Here is a 24,474-nt window from a genome sequence, read left to right on the forward strand (position 1 = left end):
GTTTGTATATGAATTCCAAACCCAAACTGTATATTTCTTGTCAAAAATAAACATCCATTGAAAAATATCCTCCTTGTTAATGATTTCACTTTCACTCATAATAACAGCTAGTTATGTAAATATTTTTGATCTTTAAACAAAGACTTAAATGTCTTTTCCAAATCCAGTTAAGCGAGTCCTGTCGATTTACGGTTGGAGTGGATTCATTCCCTTCTGCAGGTAACATTGCTGACAATGACTGACTATGCTGTGCTTTTATCCTGTCACCTTTATAATTTGCCTCTGTGTTGCCCTTTTCATGCATAGCTACAGTACAATAATTAACGTGAGTCACACGGAGTTGCACATTGGCCCAACCGCAGCGTTGCAACAACTGATGACACTTTGGTCTGTAGATTGAAGAGGATGCAATCAAATCATAAAATACAGCACGGACTATTCAGACGTCTGTGCAACATTTGTTTCCGCCTTTGGCTTCGTAATAGTTTGACTTCATTCGAAAGTTGTGGATCTTACCGACAAGAGGACAAATAGAGTATATATCGCTTCTATTCACTGAGGTGAATCCAATACCAGCAGACCTCTCCAGGTGACACATTGATTATAGGGGGGAAAAAAATGTGATCAGCCCCCATAAGGGGCTCAGACTTTATTGGATTAAAATAAAAATGTATCAAATCAGACTGCCTGTTGAGTCAATTTAAAGGTGTCTTTAAAAGAAAGAAAGAAAAAATGAACTGAAGCAACCACTAACAGCTCACATATTTCACGGGACATTATTCGCCAAAAGTAGGGATGGGCAAGTACCGATACCAATTAGCGGTATCGACGGAGACCTGGCCTTGTTGCAAGGTATCAGTACTTGTTTTCTGTCGCCCTCTTGTGGCCGTTTTATGTATTTAGGAACTAGAGATTTGAATTTAGAAGAACAGAAAATTGCCATTTATTCATTACATGCAACTTAAGGGAAATGGAATATTGGGATATATCGATAATATTTCTTTAAAAATGATCTGCCATTGTTTTTGGGGGGAAATTTTAGACTTAGACTTGACTTTATTGATCCCTTTGGGATGGCTCCCTCTGGGAAATTTACATATCCAACAGCAATAAGAACAGATAATAAAATGATTTGTCAAAAGTACAAATGGTATTGTTATAATAAGTCTGGAGGAACAGACGAACATCCCTGGCCATAAAAGAGAAGTGTTGTTGTCAAGACCAAAACTGAGACAATGCGATGTAGAATCATGATGAAGACCAGGTTCAGGAGTTTTATGTTTACAGTAATCATTAAATGCATTAAAAGCAATTATATGGGGGCGCTTGGGGTTCAGGAGCTGAGAATTAGCTTCTTATTTGGGAACAGACCGTTTCAAATATTCATGACCTACTGTATGTCATATGTGATGTAGTAGATCCCAGTGTGCGACGTAGTAGTACCTTCTCTAACGCAAGTGTGCTAAACTAGTGGCGACAAAGCACATTATCAATTCCTTAGTGCTTCAAGCAGGTACTAACAAGGTACAGAGGAGGAAAATTGTAACTTTAAGCATTATAAAATAAGATACGATAGTTGGTGCTGGTTGATTTCACTTTGATTCATCTTTCTCTCCTTTGACCTTTCTTCTGGTCTCCTGACATTCTGAACTTCACGACTCTGGCAGGATTCTGAAGTGTCCGATTAAGATGGAGGCTCATGGGATTTTTATTAGGTTTCGGGTGAATGAATGAGCACAAATTCACACAAATTCACAAGCACACGCACACAAATGCGCACATACGCGTTAAAAAGAAAACAGAAAAACAAACAAGCAAAAAAAAAACAATGTGATGATATGTTAAATCGGTAAGACTGCCGAATGAACAATTCTGAGCTCTCAAAACAAAAAGGGGGGAAAAAAGGAAACAAGATCCGAAATAAATCCATACTTCAACAAATGTACTTTTTAAAAGTTATTTATGTTAATCTTTTAAAATAGCAGTTTTGGTACACTGTTGAAAAATGTAGGTATTAATTATATTACAAAACAGCAAGTGTCTGAGCGCTACCTGAATATAGTTAAAAATCAATAAAATACAGTTATATAGATTATTCTAATGTCTCGTATTCTTTACTAAATTTGAAATACACTACTTTTTTTTTTTTTTTTTTTTTATTGACCATGGGTGCATTTGTATTGATAAGTGAATTGAATGGACTCAGCAGCCCACTGCAGTGTTTAGCAACCTTTATTCAGACAAGGCACGTACAGTATTTCACAGCAAAAAAGAAAAAGAAAAAAAATCTCATGTCACACCACTTAGCAAAATGATTCGCAAAAACTGGATATACAGGTTAATTATGTAACTGCTGCAAGATAATTTGATCGTTTTGCCTATTACTATACTGGCGGGCAATTGATAATTAAAACAAAACAAATTTTAACAGTAATCTAACAGTTGTAGGGCTGCTTCGTCCTGTTTTTTGTTGTTGTTGTTGTTGTTGTTGTTGTTTTACCCGTATTATAACCTTTTAAAGGAGGCAGCACCTTTTGATCTGAAGTCTAACTGACATGTCAATAATATCCAGATAATACATATTAGAGGATATTTCAATAAGAGATCTGTAGGTGATGTGGGCCAATCATTGAAACACCAATGAAGGCAGCTGCCTGAAGACCCCATTGAAGCCTTCAACCTCAAGACAAATGTGACTGTAAAACGCTGCGTGACCTCTGTGTGTGACCTCGAAAAAAATACAATGTCAGAAAATGGAACCTTGGTGTGATAAGATATTGAGCTATTTACACAGATATGTTGAATGCTATTGCACTGTGGAAGCTATTGCACAGGCCAGAAATCATGGTCAAAGGTGACAATATCAGTGTGTCATGAAATACAAGACCGAAAACATTTCATTTGATTTATTTTCTTCTATATGAGAGATAGCACCTCTGCCTTACAATTGAGGTTTTTGTTTTTTCCAAAATGATGCATATGTTTAGATATGAGTGTGTGTGTGTGTGCGTGCGTGCCTACGTGCCCTGCTGTAACCAATCCCAGATGTGAGCTGGAATAGGCTCCAGCTCACCTGTGACCCTAATCAGGATAAATGCTGTCGAAAATAGATGGATGGGTTATATTGAAAGCTCCCCGCAGCTCCTCATAAATTAAAGAGACCAGCAATAAGTTCTAGAGTTTTGGAACTCTTAAATGTATTACTGTCGAGTACTCACAGAAATACTTGGTCTGCTTTCTCTTCATAGACACTAAGAAGTCCTTAAATGGATAGTTTGGATTTTTGGACATGAATCTGTATTGCATCCTCACCTCTAGTAGTGTGCAATCAGCACTGACAGCGTTGACACGAGTTCTGGTCTGGTTTTGATCGAGAGGAAAGTAGTCCGACACGACTCGAGGTGAGGATGATTCATGTCCAAAAATCCAAACTATCCCTTTAAACCGGGCCTGGGTTTTCACCCGACAGTACTTTCTCCAAAGTTTGTCTTTCACAAGAGTAGAGTGGACCTGTGTGGTATGGAGGACCAAAACTGCCAAAATTCGAAATAAATCAATAAATAAATAAGTGAAAAGAAAAATGAATATAAAAAAATAGAATTCCAAAATGAAAAATATATAATTCCATATATATATATAAAATATAATTCCAAAAAAATATATATATATAAATCTGTTTTTATTTTCACTTTTATTCATTTATTCATTTATTTATTTATTTATTTATTTATACATTTATTTATTTATTTATTTAGACATTTATTTAATTATTTGGTCATTTATTTAACTATTTATTTAGTCACTATTTATCTATTTATTTAGTCATTTATTTATTTATTGAAGCAGTTTTGGTCCTCCATAATGTCAGTGCTCTTTCTGAAAGCACAAAGTTTAACACATGACGCGTGATGAATATCTTTTATGTGATTCTATGAGGCATTGCACATTATTGAATACTTTTCTATTGTGGCTATTATGGCTGAAATTGACCAGGACAAAACCAACCTCAAAGTTCTTGACGGACACTGAAGAACGTCCTTCCATCAAATTAAAAATAAATAAATAAATAACATCTATTAGGGATGCAGTGATGCCAGTTGACTTACTTGTCAACAAGGGAAGAAGGGGAACCAGATGGAGAGTTGTTTCTGCGACTTGTAAATGAGCAGACGCAACAACAGCTCTGTACCTAACAGGCCAGGATGGGGAAATGTGACTGAAACGGTCCCACGGACCTCTCTGACACCCAATTATTTCCTGAGTTTCTGCGTCTGGCCTTCCGGGCCGGAAACTTTTGGGCACCCCCCAGAGGAGAAGTTGTGTGTGCTTATTTATATGTGCACGCACTGTACTCTGCGCTTGTATGTTTCGGATGTGGGCCGTGGTGTATTTGTTAGTGAAGATGCAGGAAGTACCCCGGTAACACGCCTGCTGCTTTTTAAAGGGATGAAAGTTTGGGAACGAAAGACACAGTGTTGAACAATGAGTCCAACATCTGCCCATGTTGATCATTAAAGGAGGAAAACATTCCCTTGACCTTTGACCCTGCAAGGACATGGAGGCCAAATTGGTCAAAGAGTCAATAGTGGAAACTAGAGTCACAAACAATTTGAGTGATGCAAAAAATGTCATAAAAAAATCATCTCTATTGACCTATTTTACTTAGCAAGGACAAGTGGATTGATTTATGTTGTGCTTCTTCTCGTGCTAGTGGAAACAGAGCACATTGCTTTAAATTAAAAGTTAGTTTCTATTCCTCCATGGCATAAGGCAGAAATACGTTGCGTATGTAGGCAAAACTTTCTCCGCATCCTCAAAAATCCAATCACAAATGACAAAATAACATCATAATCTACAGTATCTATTATTGCAGTGTGTCTTTAACTCCACCCAATCACAGAGCCAGAAGCAGCCGCGTCTACTCCAATTCCAAGTAATTAAATTAACAAAGTAATTAAAATAATTCAAGTAAAAGACAAAAAGAAAACTGCCTCTACTCTACTCTAAAGCATTTAATACGTGTCTTGAAAAAAAAAAACGCTAAAACTTAGAGAACTACTTATTATTGTGCGGATAACAGAGAAACTTTCCGCATTACATTTTGCAAAAACTTATTTTATTTATTGTCTGTATTTACTATTTTGTATCCTGTGTCCTACGTTTTCAGAAATGAAACATTAGCTTTTACTTTGAAAAACTCGGCTTGAGTGTAACCCGGAAACAAACCAATGTTAAGCTAGTGAGTTGTTTTCCCACTACTTATCTACTAAATATTGCGCAAATTTAATATCGTAGTATTAGTATCTGGTCGATATATTTTTTCTTACATTAATAAGAGAAAGTGGTGTTGGAAGGGTGTCACGACAACAGAGAATTAACACGCGTACCGCGAGACTACGTCGTTCTTCTACAAGTGGACTGTTAGCACACAGGCTAACTGGCGAATATTCTGTCAAATTGGGTCCAGGTAGGACGGAGACGTCATGTCCTGCGGCTTATTGGAGTTTTGTCGTCTCCAAGATCTCAAGACGGTCAAGGACTATTTGTTCCACGGTCAAACTGAGCCGGTGGAGAAGACTCAAACAGGTAATCACATCATCATTATTGACCGATTAGGCTGATACCTGTCTGCTCCATCACTCCGGGGCTAAACGATTCACTTCTGAGTTACGAACCCGTCTTTCTTGGCGTTTCACACACTTGTACAACTATACAGTCAGTACGAGTGTCTTGCGTACGTTAAAATTAATTTTGTTTACATTCCTTTTCCCTAGTTGAAAATGAACTTTCGTGGGACACGTCTGACTGGGAAGCAGCATGGGATAGTGACAAGAGCAAAGAGCAACATGCCACAGCGGCCACATCGGTTTGTCATGTCGTCTTTTATCGTCTTTAAATCTGATTTTTGTCTCCAGTAGATGTATTTCAGTTCATCTGCAAACATTAATGTAATTCCAGTTGTTGTTTTTGATTGATTGATTGATTGATTGATTTAATCCCGGAGGTCAATTAAAAGAGAAACTGACCGCAAGGATCTAAGATAGTATTAAACCCTCCATCCATTTTCTATAGGCAGAGTACACGCACAGGGCTCATGTTGATAAATAACCATCAAACTCCACTCCATCACTGAGTGGGAAGCTACCGCAGTAAACTGCTTATAGTGACTAAGTTTTGACTAGTATTTGTAACCTTTCACACTCACCTTCACACAGTGGCAGGACTGGCCCCTGGTTTATAATTTTCAAAACATGCATGTTTTTGATATGTGAGCGAAAAAATGGAATATAAGGAGAAGACCCACACAACCGTTGGGAGAACTCCAAAAGGAAGGCCAGACTGACAGATTCTTACACTCATACACAAAATTAAGTGACAGACTTTTGCTTTTGCTGCTTTGTAATTTATTTCAAAAGCTATTTAAAAAAAAATAAAAAATGCACGAACGAAGAGAAAACTATTCTGTCACTGTTCAGATGAACCTCAAGTAGGGTTATTATAGTTTTGGAATTTTCATTTTAGTTTTTATTTCGTTTGAGTTTTGTTTTTTAAATGTTGTTAGTTTTAATCAGTTTTCAGGGTGGTTCCGTTAGTTTATATTAGTTTTATTTTATTTTTTATTTTTTTTAAATGCGCAGTTCTAGTTTAGTTTCCATTTCCATCCAGTTTCAGTATTAGTTTCCATTAAAAGTTAGTTTTCGTTAACTAAAATAATCTTGACCTCAAGTTGTTATTATTGTTGTTGTTCTAACCTTGTAAGGTGGAGGAAACCACAGACCTAAGTGGACCCTGGCTGCAGGACTGCGTGGTATCCCTGTCTCCCTGCTCAGATTTGCTTGTGGTGGCTCATGAACAAAAGGCTGTCTTTCTCTCAGGTCAGATGCCGACACAGACAACCACTTTCAAGTGGAAATCACACAAAATTGCTGCATCAGAGCTGTAACAGAAGACACAGGCAGCATTTATCCGCCTGTGCCAGCTACACAGAACACGTTGTTAGATGTGTGACAGAGTCAGTGCAAGGATGTTGTGATGTTAGACGTGTACAATGCAAATATATGCAATTCCTTTTAACACATTGGAATGGGATAAGGGATCAGGTGTTAATTTTCACAACTCTGTCCCTGAAACTCCCTCGGAAAATGTAGAGAAATCATCTCTTGCTCAACAGAGAAGTTATATTTGGCTGATTCTTTGCAGCTAAATGGCGAACAGATGGTGGTGGCAGAGAAGAGATGACCCTGGCTGTGTCTTGGAGTGGAGTACTCGCCACTGAGGAAGGGTAAGATGATACTCATTTTTGATAAAAAGCTAACAAACTTGTTTTATTTTTTTTAATTTGTAACCATGGAGCATTCTGTTGAGAATTTTAAGTTGGAAAAAGCTTTGCTGTATATTCTGCCACTGTATAGGATGTTGATTTGGAAAAGAAACTCAATGTTTTGAAAGCTTTTGAATGCTTTTGGGAGCCAAGTTACGAATTGTTATTTTTTTCTCTTCAGGGAGCGTGTGAGCAGCACAGTCTGTATACCGCTGGCAAGCCAGAAGAGGTACTTTTTGTCTGTTGGATTTGTAATTTCTTGTGTTTAAGTAACAATCGGTGGCTTGGTCTGTTTTTTTGTAGGAGCTCTACTGGGCGACCGGACTGGACATGTGTTGTTGTGGGTTTCACATCTGGCCATGTCCGATTCTACACAGAGGTGCAGTAATTTGGAATCTGTCATCTCCATGTTGCTTGTTTTATTCCCTTTACTATGACACAAAAATTATTCGAATAGACATTGTGGATGCAGAGATATCCTCTTTTTATTTTGGGTGTATGTCATTTTTTAGCAAAATCCTGAAAATAGCTTGGGGCTTAAAGGAATAGAAGACTTCTGAAAAAATAAGTAGCTATTCTGTAAATAGTTTATTGACGTGCTGAGAATTTTACTCTAATCAGAATTGGCACAATATTTGGGATAGAAGACAGTCGTTTTTTGCTCATTACGTCAGCAAACGCTCATTCAAGTGAATGATGGCAGCTTTTGTTTACGCACGGGATACGTCATCACGGTCACGTGACCAGGATAATGGTGTTGCACACGGTATGGTTTTATTTTGATACTTAATCGGTTTAAAAGAACATTCAGGGAATAAGATGCCAGAGATATTTGCACTTTTATTCTTTATGCACAATGCCTAACCCAATACTGGAAAATGAGTTATTGATGGTGCGTTATTTTAAAGGGTTAATATAGTTTTTAAAGATATTGGTATGTTTTTCCATTAGTAATGCTATTAAATGAAATGTGTAATGTTTTTCATTAGAATGGGGTCCTGCTTCTGGCCCAACTGCTTCACGAGGACCGAGTTTTAAGGCTGAAGTGTCGCACGTATGAGATCCCTCGCCATCCCGGTGTAACTGAGCAGGTAGGAGATGAGTAAAATCGTGTTTTGTTTTGTTTTTTGTCTTATTCAATTTGAAATTTCTTCAGCAATACCAATAATAATAGTAGCTTGAGGTGAAATGATTTTAATCAACAATTCATCAATTAGCATAGTAATTAACAACTTTATTCATAATTTCTTAATTGTTCAGAGCCATTGTTTAATGTAAAATTGCCCAAATTCTGCAGCCTCTCAACACTAAATATTCTCAGATTTCTGTAGTCCTCCATGAAAGCGGACTGATTATTCATTTTCCAAAATAACACATTTGCAAACATCTGCATTTACTTTGGATAACAATAGGCTACATGTTTTGCCTATTTGCTGACATGGTAACGACCAAGCCACCAGCTGAATCATAATGTTTCTGCACTATTTTCTGCACTGTAATTTTAAAGCAATGTATTGTTTTTGAATAAATGGCTAGAAATTAAAAATAGGCATGTTTTATCCAATTCGTCAATTAATCTAAAAAAACAAAAAACCTTGACAGATTACTTGATTATTTAAATAATCATTACTTTCAGCCTTAATATGAACTTTTTCTATCTCAGCATGAAGAGTTAAGCATCCTCTACCCTGCTGCACTGGTCACCATAGACGGTTTCAGCCTCTTCCAGTCCCTGCGTGCTTGCCGGAACCAGGTGGCAAGAGGTAACTGCTGTGTGTGCGTGCATGCGCTTGATCAACATTTAGAAAAAGATGTAACTATTTCTATGGATATTATGTTGAACAAACACCTCACATTTTACAGTTTGGTGAGTAAGACTCATACCCACCATGACTGTGTAGTATTCAATTTCCACTTACAGTAGTTGCTCCCAGCGCTACCCAACTTTTATACATTTCTGTGTGCATTATGGTCATCAATGGTTTTAATATGAATCAAGCCGACAAGTTAAAGGGGCAAATGGATAATGAAATCAGTTTCATGGGTTGTGATCATTTCTCGCATTCGATGCACCCATCCCTCTTTATTTTGTGCTTCTAGCGGCAGCTGCTGGTAGTGATGTGATTCAGCCTCCTCCTCTGGCTTATAAGAAATGGGCTCTCCAAGACATGGACAGTATTGTAGACCACTGTAGTGTGGGTAAGTGTATCATTGAAACTGATTTTCAGTTTTCTAATTATGCTAAGTCTTGGATAATCAGATTTTTGTTTTGTTATTGTAGCACTTCTTTTAATGACCATATATAATTCTTGAAAATAGGTTTGTTCCCCTCTCAAGTTCTTGCTTTTTTTTTTTTTTTTTTTGCATATTTTTGCTCTTTTAATGTTTATGATAATCAACAATAAATATTAGCAACAAAAAAAAAAAAAAAAAAAGCATACAATTCTATTCTTAGATGGTGATTTTGGTGTTAAGGGAAAAAAAATATTCAATGCTACCTGGCCCCTGTGTGGAAAAGCAACTCCCTCACTTGTTAAATCATTAATTAACTGTATCTAATCACAAAAAAGAAATAAATAAAGCTTGAAAAACCTCCAGAGTCACAAAACTGAAACAATTATGCAAGAAGGAGTGGACCAAAATATTTCCACAGAGATGTGAAAGACTCAGTTTACACAACGTCCAAACTTTACTGGAAATACTTTATTATAATTATTATTATAATTGAAGATCCGTTCTTCCTTTAATTCCAATATTTGTATTCAACTAAAGATTTCATACTTAGAAAGTGTGACTATGAGTAAATGAAGACATAATCATGTCTTTGATGGTGTTAAGTGAGTTTTTTTCCACAGATCAGTGAATCACTGCTCTCGGGCAATTGTGAGGATAGAGATTATCTAGAAAGCTGGTTATTATATGGACAAACTGTTGTGCGTTGAACTAGCTGGTCAACATAATTTAAAACATTGTAAAGATTTGAGGGAATGCATCTCTAAGGGTATAATGATTCCATTTGGTTGCATTCTAATTGCACATTTATCTATTGCGTATTAGCATGAATGTGAGGGCAACAATACAAAAGATCCCTAGTGGTATAAATGTTCTATTTGCTATTTATTTTGGATCTTGAAAAATTAAAATACATTATTTCTTTATCAAAAATATGTTTGATACATGCCGTCATTACAAATCGGCTCATCATATGGTATTTGTCTTGAGTATTTTCCACAGAACTTAATTGAAGTTAGTTCTTAGTTTTGTGTACAATCCATAAATTACAACCATTAACTTGAGTTGTTACCCACCTGCGTCGTATGCCGTCTTCATCGCTGTTCTCCCTCTTTCTCTCTGATAGGCGTCATGACACTCAATGTGTTTGATCAGCTGAAGAATGCCTCCATTTTGGGAGGGTTCAATGCTTCAGTCAAAGGCAGCCCCCCTGCCATGAGCCAGTATGTCACTGTAGGAGGAGGCCCATACACTGGCTTTTACTATGCGGTCGAGGTGAGCCATTACAATACACGTGTGGCAAAATATTTACAAGCCTGCACTGCAGTACATGAATGTCAGTAATGCTCATCAACTGCGTGTTCTCAGGGAGGCAGCCAGCCTCTTCTTTCGCATGTGGCGCTCGCTGTTGCCAGTAAACTTACATCAGCCCTCTTCAGTGCTGCCAGGTGGGGAAGCTTTTGAATGCATGCATATGCAAAATGAAAACAAAAATATCAAAGAGATAAATGGTGAAACTGTATGAAGAATTAGAATAACCTTTTATTAATGATCCCAGCTCTAGTTATGTCTCACAAGTAATCACACGAGCTCTTACTCTTGTGTCCCATTTTAGTATTTTGTATGCGACTTCACTCACTCTCCTTTTTTGGCTTTTGGCTTTTGGCTTTTTTTTTTTTTTTTTTTTCCAGTGGATGGTTAGGATGGAAAAGGAATAAGAACGACGATGAGACTGTCCAGAAACACAGCCCCAAGGTTGAGCCTGCAACACCCTTGGCGATCAGGTGCCTTTTATATTGCAGTGGTTCCTTGTGATGCGGGTTTAATTCGTCCTGTAACTCAAAACGGTCATATCTCAAATCATTACTACCCCTTGAAATGAATGGAAATGCCATTAATCTGTTTCAGCTTTGTTGTTTAATTCAATAAGGAAAATAACACTCCATAAGATTGTACTCTATAAAAACATAGCAATGACAAAATTAAATTGTTTTGGGGGGAAAAAAAGCCAAATTGCATCAATTGCTAGCTGCTTTTTCTGTCGTGCCCGCCTTTGCCACACGGAGGCAGTAGAAGACAGACAAATTGATATACGGCTAATGTTAAGTCTCGTAAAGTTCCTAACCCTCCTCGATTCTCAAGAAGTTGTTCTTATCCTGCCTTTTGGAGGAGAGTCACAGTTGTATTAAGGTCTCGATACACCAAACCCGACGTCATCCAAATGTGACCGTCGCCTACCGCCTGTGGCGTTGGCATGTCCGTCGACATGTCACGCCGGAAAACTAACCGAGGTACACATCGCATTGGCATTATCACTTCAATCCTCTTTTTTTTTTTTTTTTGAAGGATTCTTCACTTCTAGCCAAAGTGCTGTTATTGTGTAGTGAGTTCAGTTCACTGCCAACATATAGCAACTGTTTATACTGTAAAACAGAAGTTAGCTTAAAAAAAAAAACGTCCGTATAAGAGCTCTTCTTGCAAAAGACACGGGTCACTTGTTTCTCAAGGCACCATTGTATATCTTCAAATGAAATAAAAGCACCACTATTTTGGCTGTGATAAATATTGTAATAAAAACATCATGTCAATGGAATAAATGAGGCTTGTTCATATCCCGTTTTCATCCTGACCTTTCTCTCATTTAGATTTGGTCTCCCAGACTCCCGCCGCCACGGCGAGTCCATTTGCCTGTCCCCATGTAACACGCTAGCTGGAGTAACTGATGACTTTGGTCGAGTTACACTGTTGGACCTTAACAGAGGGATTGCAATTCGCATGTGGAAAGGTAAAGTGAAAGCTGAGGGAGAATAACCAGGCCAAAAAAAAAAATGGTGCTATGAAATCAGTACCATTGTTCCACAACAGTTTGATATATCTTCCATACAACACAATATACACAGAACATATACACATTTAATGAGGATGATTTCTTTATACCAAGTAAGCAAATTATTCTAAAAAAGAAATACAATAAGCACTGTATTCACTTTGCTGTAGTAATGTTGTAATACAATTACTGTACTGTGCAAAGTGGTGATGACTAGGCGAGATTAGTAAGCTTTTTGAAAGGGTGAGTGCAATAGTGTTTTTGTTTATTCTGGTAGTGATAGGCAAAGAAAGGAGATGGAACTTTTTTTTTGTCTTGGGGGAAAATGTGCTAATCATTATTTTGACATGACTTGGAGAGTGTTTTTAGTATTGTTTTATCACGCTAATCTATTTATTTTTAAATAAAAGGTTACAGAGATGCCCAGCTGGGTTGGCTGCATGTTCCAGAGGAGCAAGCCGGTCGGGAAAGTTCCCTCTCAACATCCCTCCCTAGACGGCATGCGCTGTTTTTGGTCATCTACGCACCCCGAAGGGGGATCCTGGAGATATGGGCGATGCAATATGGGCCTCGAGTGGGCGCATTCACTGTTGGGAAACACTGCAGGTGCACATAGAAGACTAGTGCTTTATGTCAAACGTTAAATGCCACTGTGGATCTCAGTGTGTGTTCAATTGCAGGTTGCTGTATGCCGGTTACCGTCTGTTAGGGGTGAACAGTGTGACCAGTCAGGGCTGGAAGATCCACACTCATCAAGTGTGCTTGCTGGATCCCGTCACCGGAGCCCTAAGGACTGTCAATGTTCCTTTCCACCTGGCCCTCAGGTTTTTCCACACTGATTAACATCAACAGCTTCACATAACATCGCCACGTCAGTGGAGTGTTGAAAAAATGTGATGATTAAAGCACTGTAAAGTAGATACGTTGATGCACTTTCAGCCATTTTTTTTTTCAAATCAACAAACATACAAACACTAACAAGAAGATGGCCAACCAGACTTCAGCTCGTGACGTCACTCACTAGGCCTTGGCCTTGAATACTACACAATGTGCAATAATTACACTTCATGAAACCAAATTATGTGTGGATATGAAAATATGCTGTATTTTCTTTATGGTGGAACTTATTGATGGCATTTTAATCAATTTCAATGGGGAGAATTGATGAATTGAGCCTGGTCAAGGGATTAATTGTACACTTAAATCAAGGTACTACCATCACTTAATCTATAGATTTGTTTTCGTCTGTTAGACAAGTGAGCTGGAAGGTTCTACACTTTCAAAGAAGGGTAACAGATTTAAGACAGCATTTTATGCTGTAATAATAATTAGGCTGTAGATTCCCTTTCAGGCCGGCCGTCTTATTTTTTGTTGTACTGTATAGAAAGATTGTTGTAACGGTTTGAATAAATTGTGTTCATTTCAGCGACATGAAAAGTGAAGGAGCCAAAGATATGCATTTGTTAAAGAAATTGCCAACAATACTCAAGAGCAGAGATATGGAGCCTGGTGAGAGATTATTCTTGACATACATTTACAGTTTGTGGTATAAATACAGAAATAACTCATTTGTTCTTTGTTCTCTTTGTACATGTACACATTTAACAGTCTATTTTTCATTTTAGGTATACCTATATTCAAATTAAAAAACAGTACTTTGTATAGAAGTTATGAACTTGTGTTTAATTGTGTGAAATGATGTCTTAGGTGTTCTTGCTGGTTAGAGCAAATACTTTTCTTTATTAAAGGCATTTTAATTTCTAACCTTTATGTAACGTTTTTTCTATTTTTTTTTTTATTGATATTCTGTCTCCCTGTTAAAATATGCATTCCAAAGAGGGGGAAATCAGCAGTGCATTAAATAGTTACTTCCCCCACTTAGGCTAAGTGAGCATTAGTCTTTGGTTCGACTTTGCAAAATCACTGATATTCAGTTTGATGATTTTTTGTCTTTGTTTTAGATATTTTGGAGAGTGAGGCCAAAGGATTACTGTTGGATATCAAACAAGCCTCCATTCAAAAACAGGTACGATGAAGCTGACTGAAAATAAATGTGTTTCCCCATGTATAGCCATGAAAGATAATATGCCTGTAGCACTAATTTTTGCAAGTTTCGTAAAAATTAAAATTCATTTGAATTAAAAATGTAACTGAGGATTCCTTTCGTACAGGGATTGTTAGAGAGGCATAAAATGTAGGCTTGTGTAAACGTACTGTAAATGCTTCTTCAGAAAATAATACTGCTTCCACACCTTTTTGTACTGTGGGCGCAAACGTGCTCTTATCTGCCCCATATTTATTTTTTCTACGCGTTGAAAGCATTGACAAAACATAGAAAACGTGTCAGACCTTGATCACAAAATGAAACACATGAGGGATGCCACTGAGAGGGAAAGTACAAGCATCTGTTGTTGAGCAAACAGTAGCACGCTTTTTGCCGCCACAGTGTGGAGGCAGAATGCGGTCTGCCACCTCGCGCTTCATTTGAGGTTTCATGTGATCAGCAAAACCAAATGTGTAACACAAATATTAAATATATCTGAAAATATTACACTGTAAACATGATTGACTTCAAATTGAAAATCAATAAAAAAGCACAGATTCGAGAACTAATATGGATATTGTTTTTGTTTTAAATTTCATATACTTGCCTCGGCTGACCAGCGACCGCACGCCCCCGCATGACCACAAGTTCATAGTCACACATTTCTAAGTATGGTTTGTCTTTTTTTTTTTATCTTTCTTTGGAGGCTTTAGAGTCTTTGCTGTCCAACCAGAACATTCCTGTCTCGTGTCTCACAAACATCACATGCGCCTTACTCAGCAGTCTGCAGCAGCAAGGTGGAGCCGCTTATCTGAAAGAGAGCATTTTTACTCGATTATTCATCATGTCGTAATTTGCATTTTATGCGTATCAAATGTCTGTCTGCCAGATGCTAAACAAGTGGATCCAGTGTTGATGCAGCTCTGCTCCTCCCGGCTGAAACTGCTTCAGCTCTACACCGACATCCAACACGTGAACTCTTCTGCGGAAACGGAGGAGCGTGACGAAGCGGTAGGTGTACACGGGTGCGCCTTTTGAATTGAATGCTTTTAAATGTTGGAATACTTGTCAACAAACCCCACAAACAGCTGGACTTCCTTGATGGCATTGAGGGTGATTTGGCACGTGTGAGTCCCACCTTGCAACGCTACACCAAGCTCAACTCACGGCCCAGCGTTTGTTTTGTTCAAGACGCGCCAGGCGCACCTCTGCCTGCTCAAGCCTTCTTATCGCAGATTGAATTCACAGAGGATGGGCAGTTGAAGCTTAGCCACCGTTCTGATGCAGAATGGAACCAGTTAGGTACACACAGTTATCTGTTCTTTATGCATTAGCTTATTTGATGTGCCAATAACCCGAATACAGTTTGCAACATGACTGAAGGAGACTGAGCGTTGACTTGCATGTTCTGTGCAGGCAGCTTCATCTTCTGGGGTTGCCTGTGTGGTAAAAGCCCACCACATAAAATCTGTGACAAACTGCAGCAGGCTGGCATCGGTCCACCTCAGCTACTAGTAAGATGAGAAATAAAATATATCATTTCTCTAAGGCTGAAAATTACAATAGCGTATTAGGGCCAAATATATATATATATATTTTTTAGAGGGCGGGGGCAATATTCAGAGAAAAAAAAAATTCAAATTTGCCACTTTATAAAGTGCAAGTTTATAGAGTGGCAAATCTGCAAGGAAAAAAACCACTCAAACTTAGGAGAAATTCATGCACTACTTGGCTATTTGTGCCAATAGTTTTCGGTCGTGTTTCCATATAAGGAGATTAGTAATTTCTTTAGCAGATATTAACCATATGAAAGCATTCGCTCTATGAAGCGTTGTGTACGGCCACTAGCCAGCGACAAAGAAGCCTCGCTTTTCGAAGGTCCTCACCCTAACAATCAAGCATTTAAATTAATTTGTTAAAATGTATATTTATGTTTCCAGAATTATTATACATTTTAGTATTTTATTGTACAAGTATCAATATTGATGTGTCGAATCTGCTGCTCTCCGTCATTCACGTGTATGTATGCTAGCTTCTGATTGGTGAGTGTTAGTCAGCTGATAGGTAATCAGGAAGCGTTGTCACGCTAGCTGTCATGTATGACGAGTAAAGTTTAAATTTAAGAATTAATATGTTTCCATCCTGCCTTTTCATTTTATAAATTGTGTCCCATTAACCACCGAATCCTCACATGATTAGACTATAGCTATGCGTATTTCTTAAGTTTCTGAGGTTTTTTTCTCGCAAATTTGCCACTTTGTAAAGTGGCAAATTTGCCACTCTATAAACTCGAAAATTTACAAGTGTTTTGTTTTTTTTTTCTTCACAAATTTGTGACTTTATAAAGTGGTAAATTTGTGAGTTTATTTGTCAGAATATTGCCCCTGTCCTCTAAAAAGTATATACGTGGCCCAAATACGCTATCGTATAAAACAACAGTTTGTAATTCATCTCATCCCTTTGTCTCGCTCAAGTCTCTGTTGTTGAGTGTATGGTTGCAACGAGAAAAGGAGGTGCTCCAAACCCCGACAGAATGTTTTAAAAACCTTCACGCTCTACTGGTCCTCCTCAGCGACATGGAAGGTATGTGGCATTATCTTTGGAATATCAAACACAAGTTGACATTTTCCTCCAATTTATCAAACAATGAAGATGGCCACTTCCACTCTCCTTCTTGTCATCAGGCGCCATAGAAGAGTCATGGGACCCCCAGTCTGTCTCTCCTTGGTGGCAGCAGTGCCGCAACGTATTGATGCAGTCTCACAACTCTGCGGCCGCGCTGCTGGCGGCTTTTGTTGCTCATCGTGCCGCAAAGGCCAGCATCACCAGCAGGGCAGATAGCAAGGTTGAATGCACAGACACTTGGATTTAGCATAAGCGGGACTTTGTTACTATGATCTATTTTGTATAACTGAAGAAAGTAAAGGGACCATCCCCCATCAGTTCCCAAAGATGAGCAATGCAGCTTGATGTTAAGTGTGCTGTAATTCTTTATCCTTGGCCTATTTTTGACAAAAGACAGTTTACGCCAATCACCTGTTTTAAATACAGGTAGTCAAACAGATACATAATATGTCTCCTTTCCACTAAAATCGTGGTAAATGTTGATGACACGGTCAGACCATGTTTTGTCTGAACAGTTAAACATTGATCAGACAAACCCAACGACAGGTGGGCAATAGACCGGGATAAGTCTTTCAGGAAAAAAGTTAGCCGGACGTTAGATGTTTGATATTCATTCTTACCATCTCGGTTTGGGACTGTCCACAAATTACATAGTGCAGGGTGACATATGACACATCATCATAAAACAAATACAAGGTTTTGTTTTTTCATTTTGAATTTTGTAGCAGCTCAAAACTTTATCATAGTTGTAATTCTGGACATAATTCAGGCATCATTTAAGGGACAAAAGTCGACGTTCTATAGAGCGCTGCCACTCAACCGATTAGTGCCTCCAACAAACTTTGTGGATTTGCGTTAATGCTTATCAAGTCTTCTCTCATGTTAGATAAGCGGCGTAGAGTTGCCCAACAGAAACCAACAAAAATGACAAAAAGCAAAGCCAATACTGGAGAGCGCATCGGCGCCATCTATGTGTGAAATTTCAATTGTTGCTTTTTTTTGTCTGTGTGGGTATATGACAGTTGCAGTCGGATTGGGAAGCAGTGTCTCTGGAGCTGGAGCACTGGATAGTGTGCGTTCGTCAGCTGGAGGATGTACTGGTGCTGCAGACGCTACTTTTAGTGCCACCGATTGTTGGATCAACAGGAGGCGCTGCTGTGCCGTGTTCCATAAAAACACTGCTGGAGGGAGGCTCAGGTTATTACATTTTTTTTTAACCGTAATTAATCACATGACTTCAATAGTTAACTCACGATTAATCGCAAATTTTAGATCTGTTCTAAATGTACAATAAAAGGAAGTTTTCATACTCTTGTTAGCATAAAGGTGGTGAAAATCTTCAACTCATAGAAATATGGTTACATCTTTTAGTCATTGATACAGTAATTTAATTATCATTTATAAAATTGAGTTAAAATTAAAAAGATTACTGCACTGTATGGTAAAAAAAACGAGTGTGATATTGATTTGTGTTGAGGTCATAATTGCATTTGTAAGATGTTGGTGACAGCTCAGTGCATGTTTTTTTTTTTTTTTTTTTTTTTTAAATATATTAAGAGCTATCTTTAACATGAATTATTTTAATATAAATAAATATAATATAAATTCTGCACATTTTTAAAATTGTAAAATACAACTTGACCCTAGTCTCCACAAATACATGCATTATCATTACTTTTATTATTGCTGAATTTTGCTGTGGATGTTTCAGCTGCATTGCGACTGGAATTCCCCCAGTACAAATAAGGGGCGGTCATTAATCGTGCGTTTAATAAAAAAAAAAAGTGGCGTGAAAGGAACTTTTAATGAACTCAAAATTAACGCGCTAATTCCGACAGCCCTAATTTATTGATTTTGTTTTCTATATGGTAATGCTTAAACCTGAAACTCAATTGTCATCTCAAGGTGGCATCACTGACAATGTCTCCAAGTGGGTGTTCCGGCACAACCTGGCCCCCGAGCAACTAAAAGAAATCCTTCAGAAGAAAGACGATAAAGATGAAGATGAAAAGAGAGAAGAGGGGGCAGGAGAAGATGTGAAAGTGTTGCAAAGTGAAGAGAACGCAGATGGAACAGAAGGTCAGTTTGAAATCGAATCACGGAATCAGCCCTGTATTGAAATATGAACGTAATCTCACGCAGAGCTGTTGGTGGCTGTGTTCAAGCGCTTCCCACATTCGCTCTCACCAAACTTTCTTTTCGCGCATTGCTGCTGGGAGTACGTGGTGCAGTGGAACAAAGACCCAGAGGTTGCAATTACACACACAAATTTGGATTTTTCTTTCAAATGCATCATTGCTAACATCATCCTTCATGTTTCTCCTCTAGGCGGGTGCACACTTGTGCCGCTCCATGGAACATCTCAAGCTGGTCTCCAGTCCACATATCCAACTCGGTAGGATTTTCCAACGTTTACAGTGTCTACATTGGTCTGTCGTACACCAACTGACTGACCGGCTCTGTTTACTGCATGTTAAAGAAAATACGACTACCTGAATCTTTTTCCACAGGTATTTGCACGATGATGTGGAGTACGTTTATTGTCAAACGTTTCTCTGCAGCAGCCTTCCTCATTGAGAAGGTAAGCAGATAACACAATAAGGAGATATTTTCCGGATCTAAATGTTGTATCTCGTGATTTCCAGGTGGGCAAAGCACCCAAAGATCGCTTGTGTCGACGGGTAGGTATCTTGAAAAACGAGTCAATCGCTCCATAAACTCGACTGTGATGGCTTTTGTTTTGTTTGAAGGATGTAGGAATGGGAGACAAAGCTTTGACCTCCTTTTTGGGATGCTGCGTCCAGCTACTGCAGATCCTCACGGAGGTGACTGGACTCTTGGTTAAGAATCAGTGCCCGTTGTCTTTTGCCAACTACTTTGTAAGTAAGGAGAGTCCACGACACGGCATGAAGAATGGCCAGTGGCTCGCATCAGTCTGCAAAAAGCATGAGCTGGAAATGAAGCTTATTAGCCCCTTTTTGTTTTCATTGGGGAAAGCTGGGAAAGGCATTAGCTCACCTGCAAACCGCGTTGATGGATTGATTATAGTGGCTGACGTTATGTGTGGTGCCTTTTAAGTCTATGCTTTCTAAAGGAAATATAGTAAAATGGAAAAACAAAATGTTACCAAGCCCAAATGTAGCTCCCCCTGGCCACAAGATGCTTTTAACCATCTTAACTCATTTTCTCCCCAAAATGTATAATTATGTTATATTATAAATATTACCATGCTCCCAAAGACGTATTTATATGTTCGTTTGTTTGTTTTTTTTATGCTAGAGCATACAGAAAGCTTTGATGTAGCCTCTGAACTTAAGAGAATGCTTGAAGCAAGGGTATTTATTACAAAAACAGCCAGCAGGTGGCAGCAGAGTATAAGAGATCAACCAGAACCATGTTGCAAAAGGCTCTTTGCCCCACTGTTTTAAACAGATTTGTGGTTAATGATTAAACTTCGCTATATTCAAATGCTAATTGCTGTAAAACAAACAGATACAAATATACTTTTTTTCCTGATGAAAGAAGGGACTCTCATCTTTCTTTTGGTAGGTTCCATGTTTTTATAGCAATAGAACACAATGTGCTGTGGGCCTTGCAAAATCAGAGAAAATACAGTAAAAAAAAAAAAAAAAAAAGCCAGGAGCGAAGGGAGTTGTGGCAGTGAATGAGTGAGAGTGATTGAGTTAAAGAGGAAGTGAACACAAAAAAATATATATATATTGACAATTATATATTTTATGCAGCCCCACCTCTCTAAAGTGTAGTAGTAGTAGTCTAGTGGAATATGAGTTATGCTGCCAAATTCAGCTGTTTTTATCCATCTCAGGGGGCAGCCATTTTGCCACTTGTTGAGAGAAAATGAGAGAAAATCACATTTACTCAGGTCTCTGGTAACAACCAATCACAGCTCAGCTTCAGAAAACAGGTGAGCTGTGATTGGTCGTTGTTGTGATGTCATCTTCAGTTGACATCAAGTAGCAAAATGGCTGCCCCCTGAGATGGATAAAAATGTCTGGATTTTTGGTGCATGACTCATTTTCCACAAATGTAATATTAATCAGAATGTCATGTATAGACTAATAAAGTCACATATAACTTTTTATTGTCAAGAAATGTTTAAGGTTGACTTCCGCTTTCCCATCATGTATAAAATCAATGACAGCGGGCTTTTATTGTTTTGGTCAGTTAGCATGTTTGCAACTTGCGTGTTTCTCATGTCATTTTTCTCCCTGATTATTTTTCTCTGCATCTCCTGCTCCTGCCCAGGCGGACTCGGCCGTCGCTGAGGTTCCTCCCCCCGAGCTGTCGGTGGAGGAAGTGTGGTCCGGAGCCGAGGGCCCGGCCTCCATAGCTGAACTCGCCCTGGAGCAGAAAGGCGTTCACTATCCCTTGGTGCAGCATCACTGTCTGCTAGCCTCCCTCCTCCATGCCGCTTTGACCTTCAGCTTGAAGGTCAAACCTCTCAGCCTGTTTGACAGCAAGGTGAGGACACAGGCGTCCTCCATGTATCGGTTCTGTTGGCGGTGATGTAACCCAAATTTGTACCTAAAAGTTATGTTTTTTCATTTAAAAATCCCGTGTGTTTATTGATCTGATAATAACTCAAATGATTCTTCCAGGGTAAGAATGCTTTCTTTCGAGACCTGACCACCATTCAGCTCATGCCAAGTGGAGACATGGACCCGGGACTGGTCCTGTTGCGACAGGAGGTGAGACTTGGATCCTCTTCTTCTCCAAGTTAAGTTCAACTTGTGGCTGCACGCTGGCAGAGAGTCAGCCAATGTTGACGTCACGAAGGGAGCAATAACGTACAAACAAGCGCATGACTTCCTGCTCCATGACTTCATTATGACGGCTTTTGCTTGTTGGCGCCAGGGATCCAGTCACCACCCTCAACCGCTGATATAACAGGACATTTTCCCTCTGGACTAGCGGATGTTGCTTGTCTGGATCTAGTTTAAACAGCCGAAATGGGGAATTCGGCAGTAAAGAAACAAAAGTCCAATGCTAATTTTGTATTTGCTTACGCCGAACTGCCACTGCCGCCAGATATATGTGAAAGGAATATTAATAACAGATAGCATCAACCATCTTTCATGATGTGCTCCACTGGCAGCATCACAGCTTCAGATGAACCAACTGGTTTGGAGAAGCAACATTTACGTCACAATTCACTGCAAGGCCCGATTCGGGAACAGGATAGCAAAGTTGTCCTTGAAGAGTCTGAATTGTAATTTTCCAAAATTGAGGCTGGATAATTACACTTAAAAATGGAAAAATCCTGCAAAGTCCACAGATCCCCTGTTGTGAGTTTGTATCTTAATATCTTAAAGACAAGATGCTGAAACAACACAAGCGTTATTGCCAAAATAATCTTTTTTGGCCAGCGGTACACCCCGAACTGGTTGCCAGCCAGTCACAAGGCAAATACAAGCAAACAACCGTTCACACTCACGTTACATTTTAAACCAATGGACAATTAATATACTGTGAATACTTTTGCACTGTACATTTGTGCTGATGTTAATTCTCACTCTACGATTGGAAAGATCAGCTATATATTGACATGTACTCACAACAGAAACCAATACTTCTATTGGTATTATATATATATATATATATATATATATATATATATATATATATATATATATATAGTATTTTTTTTTTCTTAAAATTGCATGAATTTAATGGCAATTAATTTCTGATTAATTGGAACCAATTTCTAGTTCCTGATTGTAAGATGGATACTGGTACTCAAACAAAAACTTAACTAAACAAAGCATTTTTTGATCAATTAAAAATCTAAAAGTAAAAGTCTAAGCAAAATGAAAAGTAACCCTAATGAAACATCCCAAGCTATTACTTATAACCATACTACATTTATTTCCCCCATCTTTTTCTGCCGTCATTGTCTTGCATAATGGCGCTCACATGTTCATCTTCCATCCACGTTCCCCTCTGCCTCAGTTCCTCCTCCGGGTGCTAAGCGCCTGGGTGCAGTGTATCGACCATCCGGGCGGCGCCGGGCCCCAGGCGCCGCCGTCAAGCGGCCCCAGGGCCGAGTGGTGGCCCTCGCTGTGTCTGGAGCTGGGCGGCCTGCTGCAGGTCGCTCCCGACATCCTGCGACGCCACTTGGTGTGCCAGCTCTACAATCAGGGCCTGGACCCGCACGCGGAGGAGGTCAGGTGGAGGTCATCTTCATTGATGGGCGGGAAACGCCACGTTTGGAGTTGACGCGTGGTTGTGCCCGATAGGTGATGTTGGAGGTGGAAGACAAGGACGTGCTGGGCTCTCAGCTGCTGTTGATCACAGGACAAAGGCTGAGCTACTCATTGCTTCACAATCAGAACCAGACGCAGCCTGCTATGGAGCTGCTGGCCCGCCTGCCCCCCACCCTGTGTACGTGGCTCAAGGCGATGGTGAGGCCCCCACCTCTTCGTTTTGCCATCCTTGGCTAGTTAAGGCTATATGGGAAAATGAAGCTTCAAGAAGCACTTGTGACATTCTTTCTCGATGGTGCTATTGGTTTAAGAAAAAGGCTAATGGAAATTGATAAAAAAAAAAATAAAAAGAAAAAAAAAAAATCCACTTAATTTTTAAATGAAGAGTGCAATCTAGAGGAGTAAAAGAAATACTGCAAGTGCTTCGTGAAGCTTCATGTGTTCATCACTGCATTCTTATGCAGTATTGGTGTGGCGTTGCAGGACCCCAGTGAGCTGCGCTGCCCCCTGGTGCCCCTCCCTCAGACCAGCAGGCTGGTGGGCCACTTGATGGAGATGCTTCCGGAGAACCACGCCCAGTACAGCCTGGCGCTGCATCTCTTAGAGACCGTGGACGCCCTGACAACGGAGGACTGACCCAACAAACATTGACGGCTTCGTACATGAAGGACAGATCATGAGGAGTAAAAACTAAAACTGAACTTAAACGAGGGCCACATTTCCCCTATTTTCACATGGAGTTGATCTTTATTCAAATCATGTTAAAGTTGCATTGCGGGATTGAACATGTTCACGTTCAAACTTGTTCTACATCATGCATGCTCCACTAAATGTCCAGATTAGTGGGTGAGCGTGTTCACCCCCAACACGCCAAAGCTTCTTGAAGTGAGCTGAGGTGGATTGGAGCCATGCACGAGTTTTGCACAGTGGCTGCAGTTACACTTTAGACCAGAGGTGGCAGTCACGAGTAAGGAAAGTGTAGAACTTAACTGTTTCAGTTGCTTTTTAACCTCAACATCCCATATTTTTGTATGTAGAAATTTATCATAATTTTGAATATTTGAGTTGATTAACTTCATCTTCATGCAAGCGTGTGTTTAAGGACCTTGTTTAAAATATGCTCACAGTGCCTGTAAGCTTTTTATTGTGTAGTTCTGCGTCCATAAGTTGCCAGTGGACAGAATAAACAATACAGAAGGTG

At 39.1% G+C, this 24,474-nt stretch overlaps 1 protein-coding gene across 1 annotated transcript; it reads left to right on the plus strand.

The window, feature by feature from the left end:
- Positions 1-5,201: 5,201 nt before the first annotated feature.
- rab3gap2 (RAB3 GTPase activating protein subunit 2 (non-catalytic)) lies at positions 5,202-24,474 on the plus strand. Its single transcript, XM_077539079.1, has 36 exons — positions 5,202-5,239; positions 5,468-5,586; positions 5,775-5,866; positions 6,761-6,875; positions 7,201-7,282; positions 7,503-7,550; positions 7,625-7,700; positions 8,311-8,412; positions 8,985-9,084; positions 9,422-9,520; positions 10,680-10,828; positions 10,922-11,001; positions 11,245-11,337; positions 12,199-12,338; positions 12,791-12,986; positions 13,061-13,204; positions 13,807-13,889; positions 14,342-14,406; positions 15,131-15,221; positions 15,314-15,435; positions 15,513-15,726; positions 15,841-15,938; positions 16,899-17,007; positions 17,109-17,269; positions 18,072-18,246; positions 18,955-19,128; positions 19,192-19,298; positions 19,378-19,444; positions 19,560-19,630; positions 19,695-19,730; positions 19,800-19,874; positions 21,316-21,531; positions 21,669-21,758; positions 23,020-23,232; positions 23,307-23,471; positions 23,757-24,474. The coding sequence occupies exons 2-36, from the start codon at positions 5,484-5,486 to the stop codon at positions 23,907-23,909; spliced, it is 4,104 nt and encodes a 1,367-aa protein (XP_077395205.1). The 5' UTR covers positions 5,202-5,239; positions 5,468-5,483; the 3' UTR covers positions 23,910-24,474.

The sequence above is a fragment of the Festucalex cinctus genome, chromosome 12, assembly GCF_051991245.1.
Source record: "Festucalex cinctus isolate MCC-2025b chromosome 12, RoL_Fcin_1.0, whole genome shotgun sequence".
Lineage (NCBI taxonomy): Eukaryota > Metazoa > Chordata > Actinopteri > Syngnathiformes > Syngnathidae > Festucalex > Festucalex cinctus.

What these genes read in the sequence shown, in the direction of transcription:
- rab3gap2 (XM_077539079.1), top strand. Translation starts at nt 5,484, where the DNA reads ATGTCCTGCGGCTTATTGGAGTTTTGTCGTCTCCAAGATCTCAAGACG. An exon ending in GCCCTCTTCAGTGCTGCCAG is followed by an intron (nt 11,002 to 11,244) that starts GTGGGGAAGCTT and finishes TTTTTTTTCCAG; the next exon opens with TGGATGGTTAGGATGGAAAA. An exon ending in TGCAGAATGGAACCAGTTAG is followed by an intron (nt 15,727 to 15,840) that starts GTACACACAGTT and finishes TGTTCTGTGCAG; the next exon opens with GCAGCTTCATCTTCTGGGGT.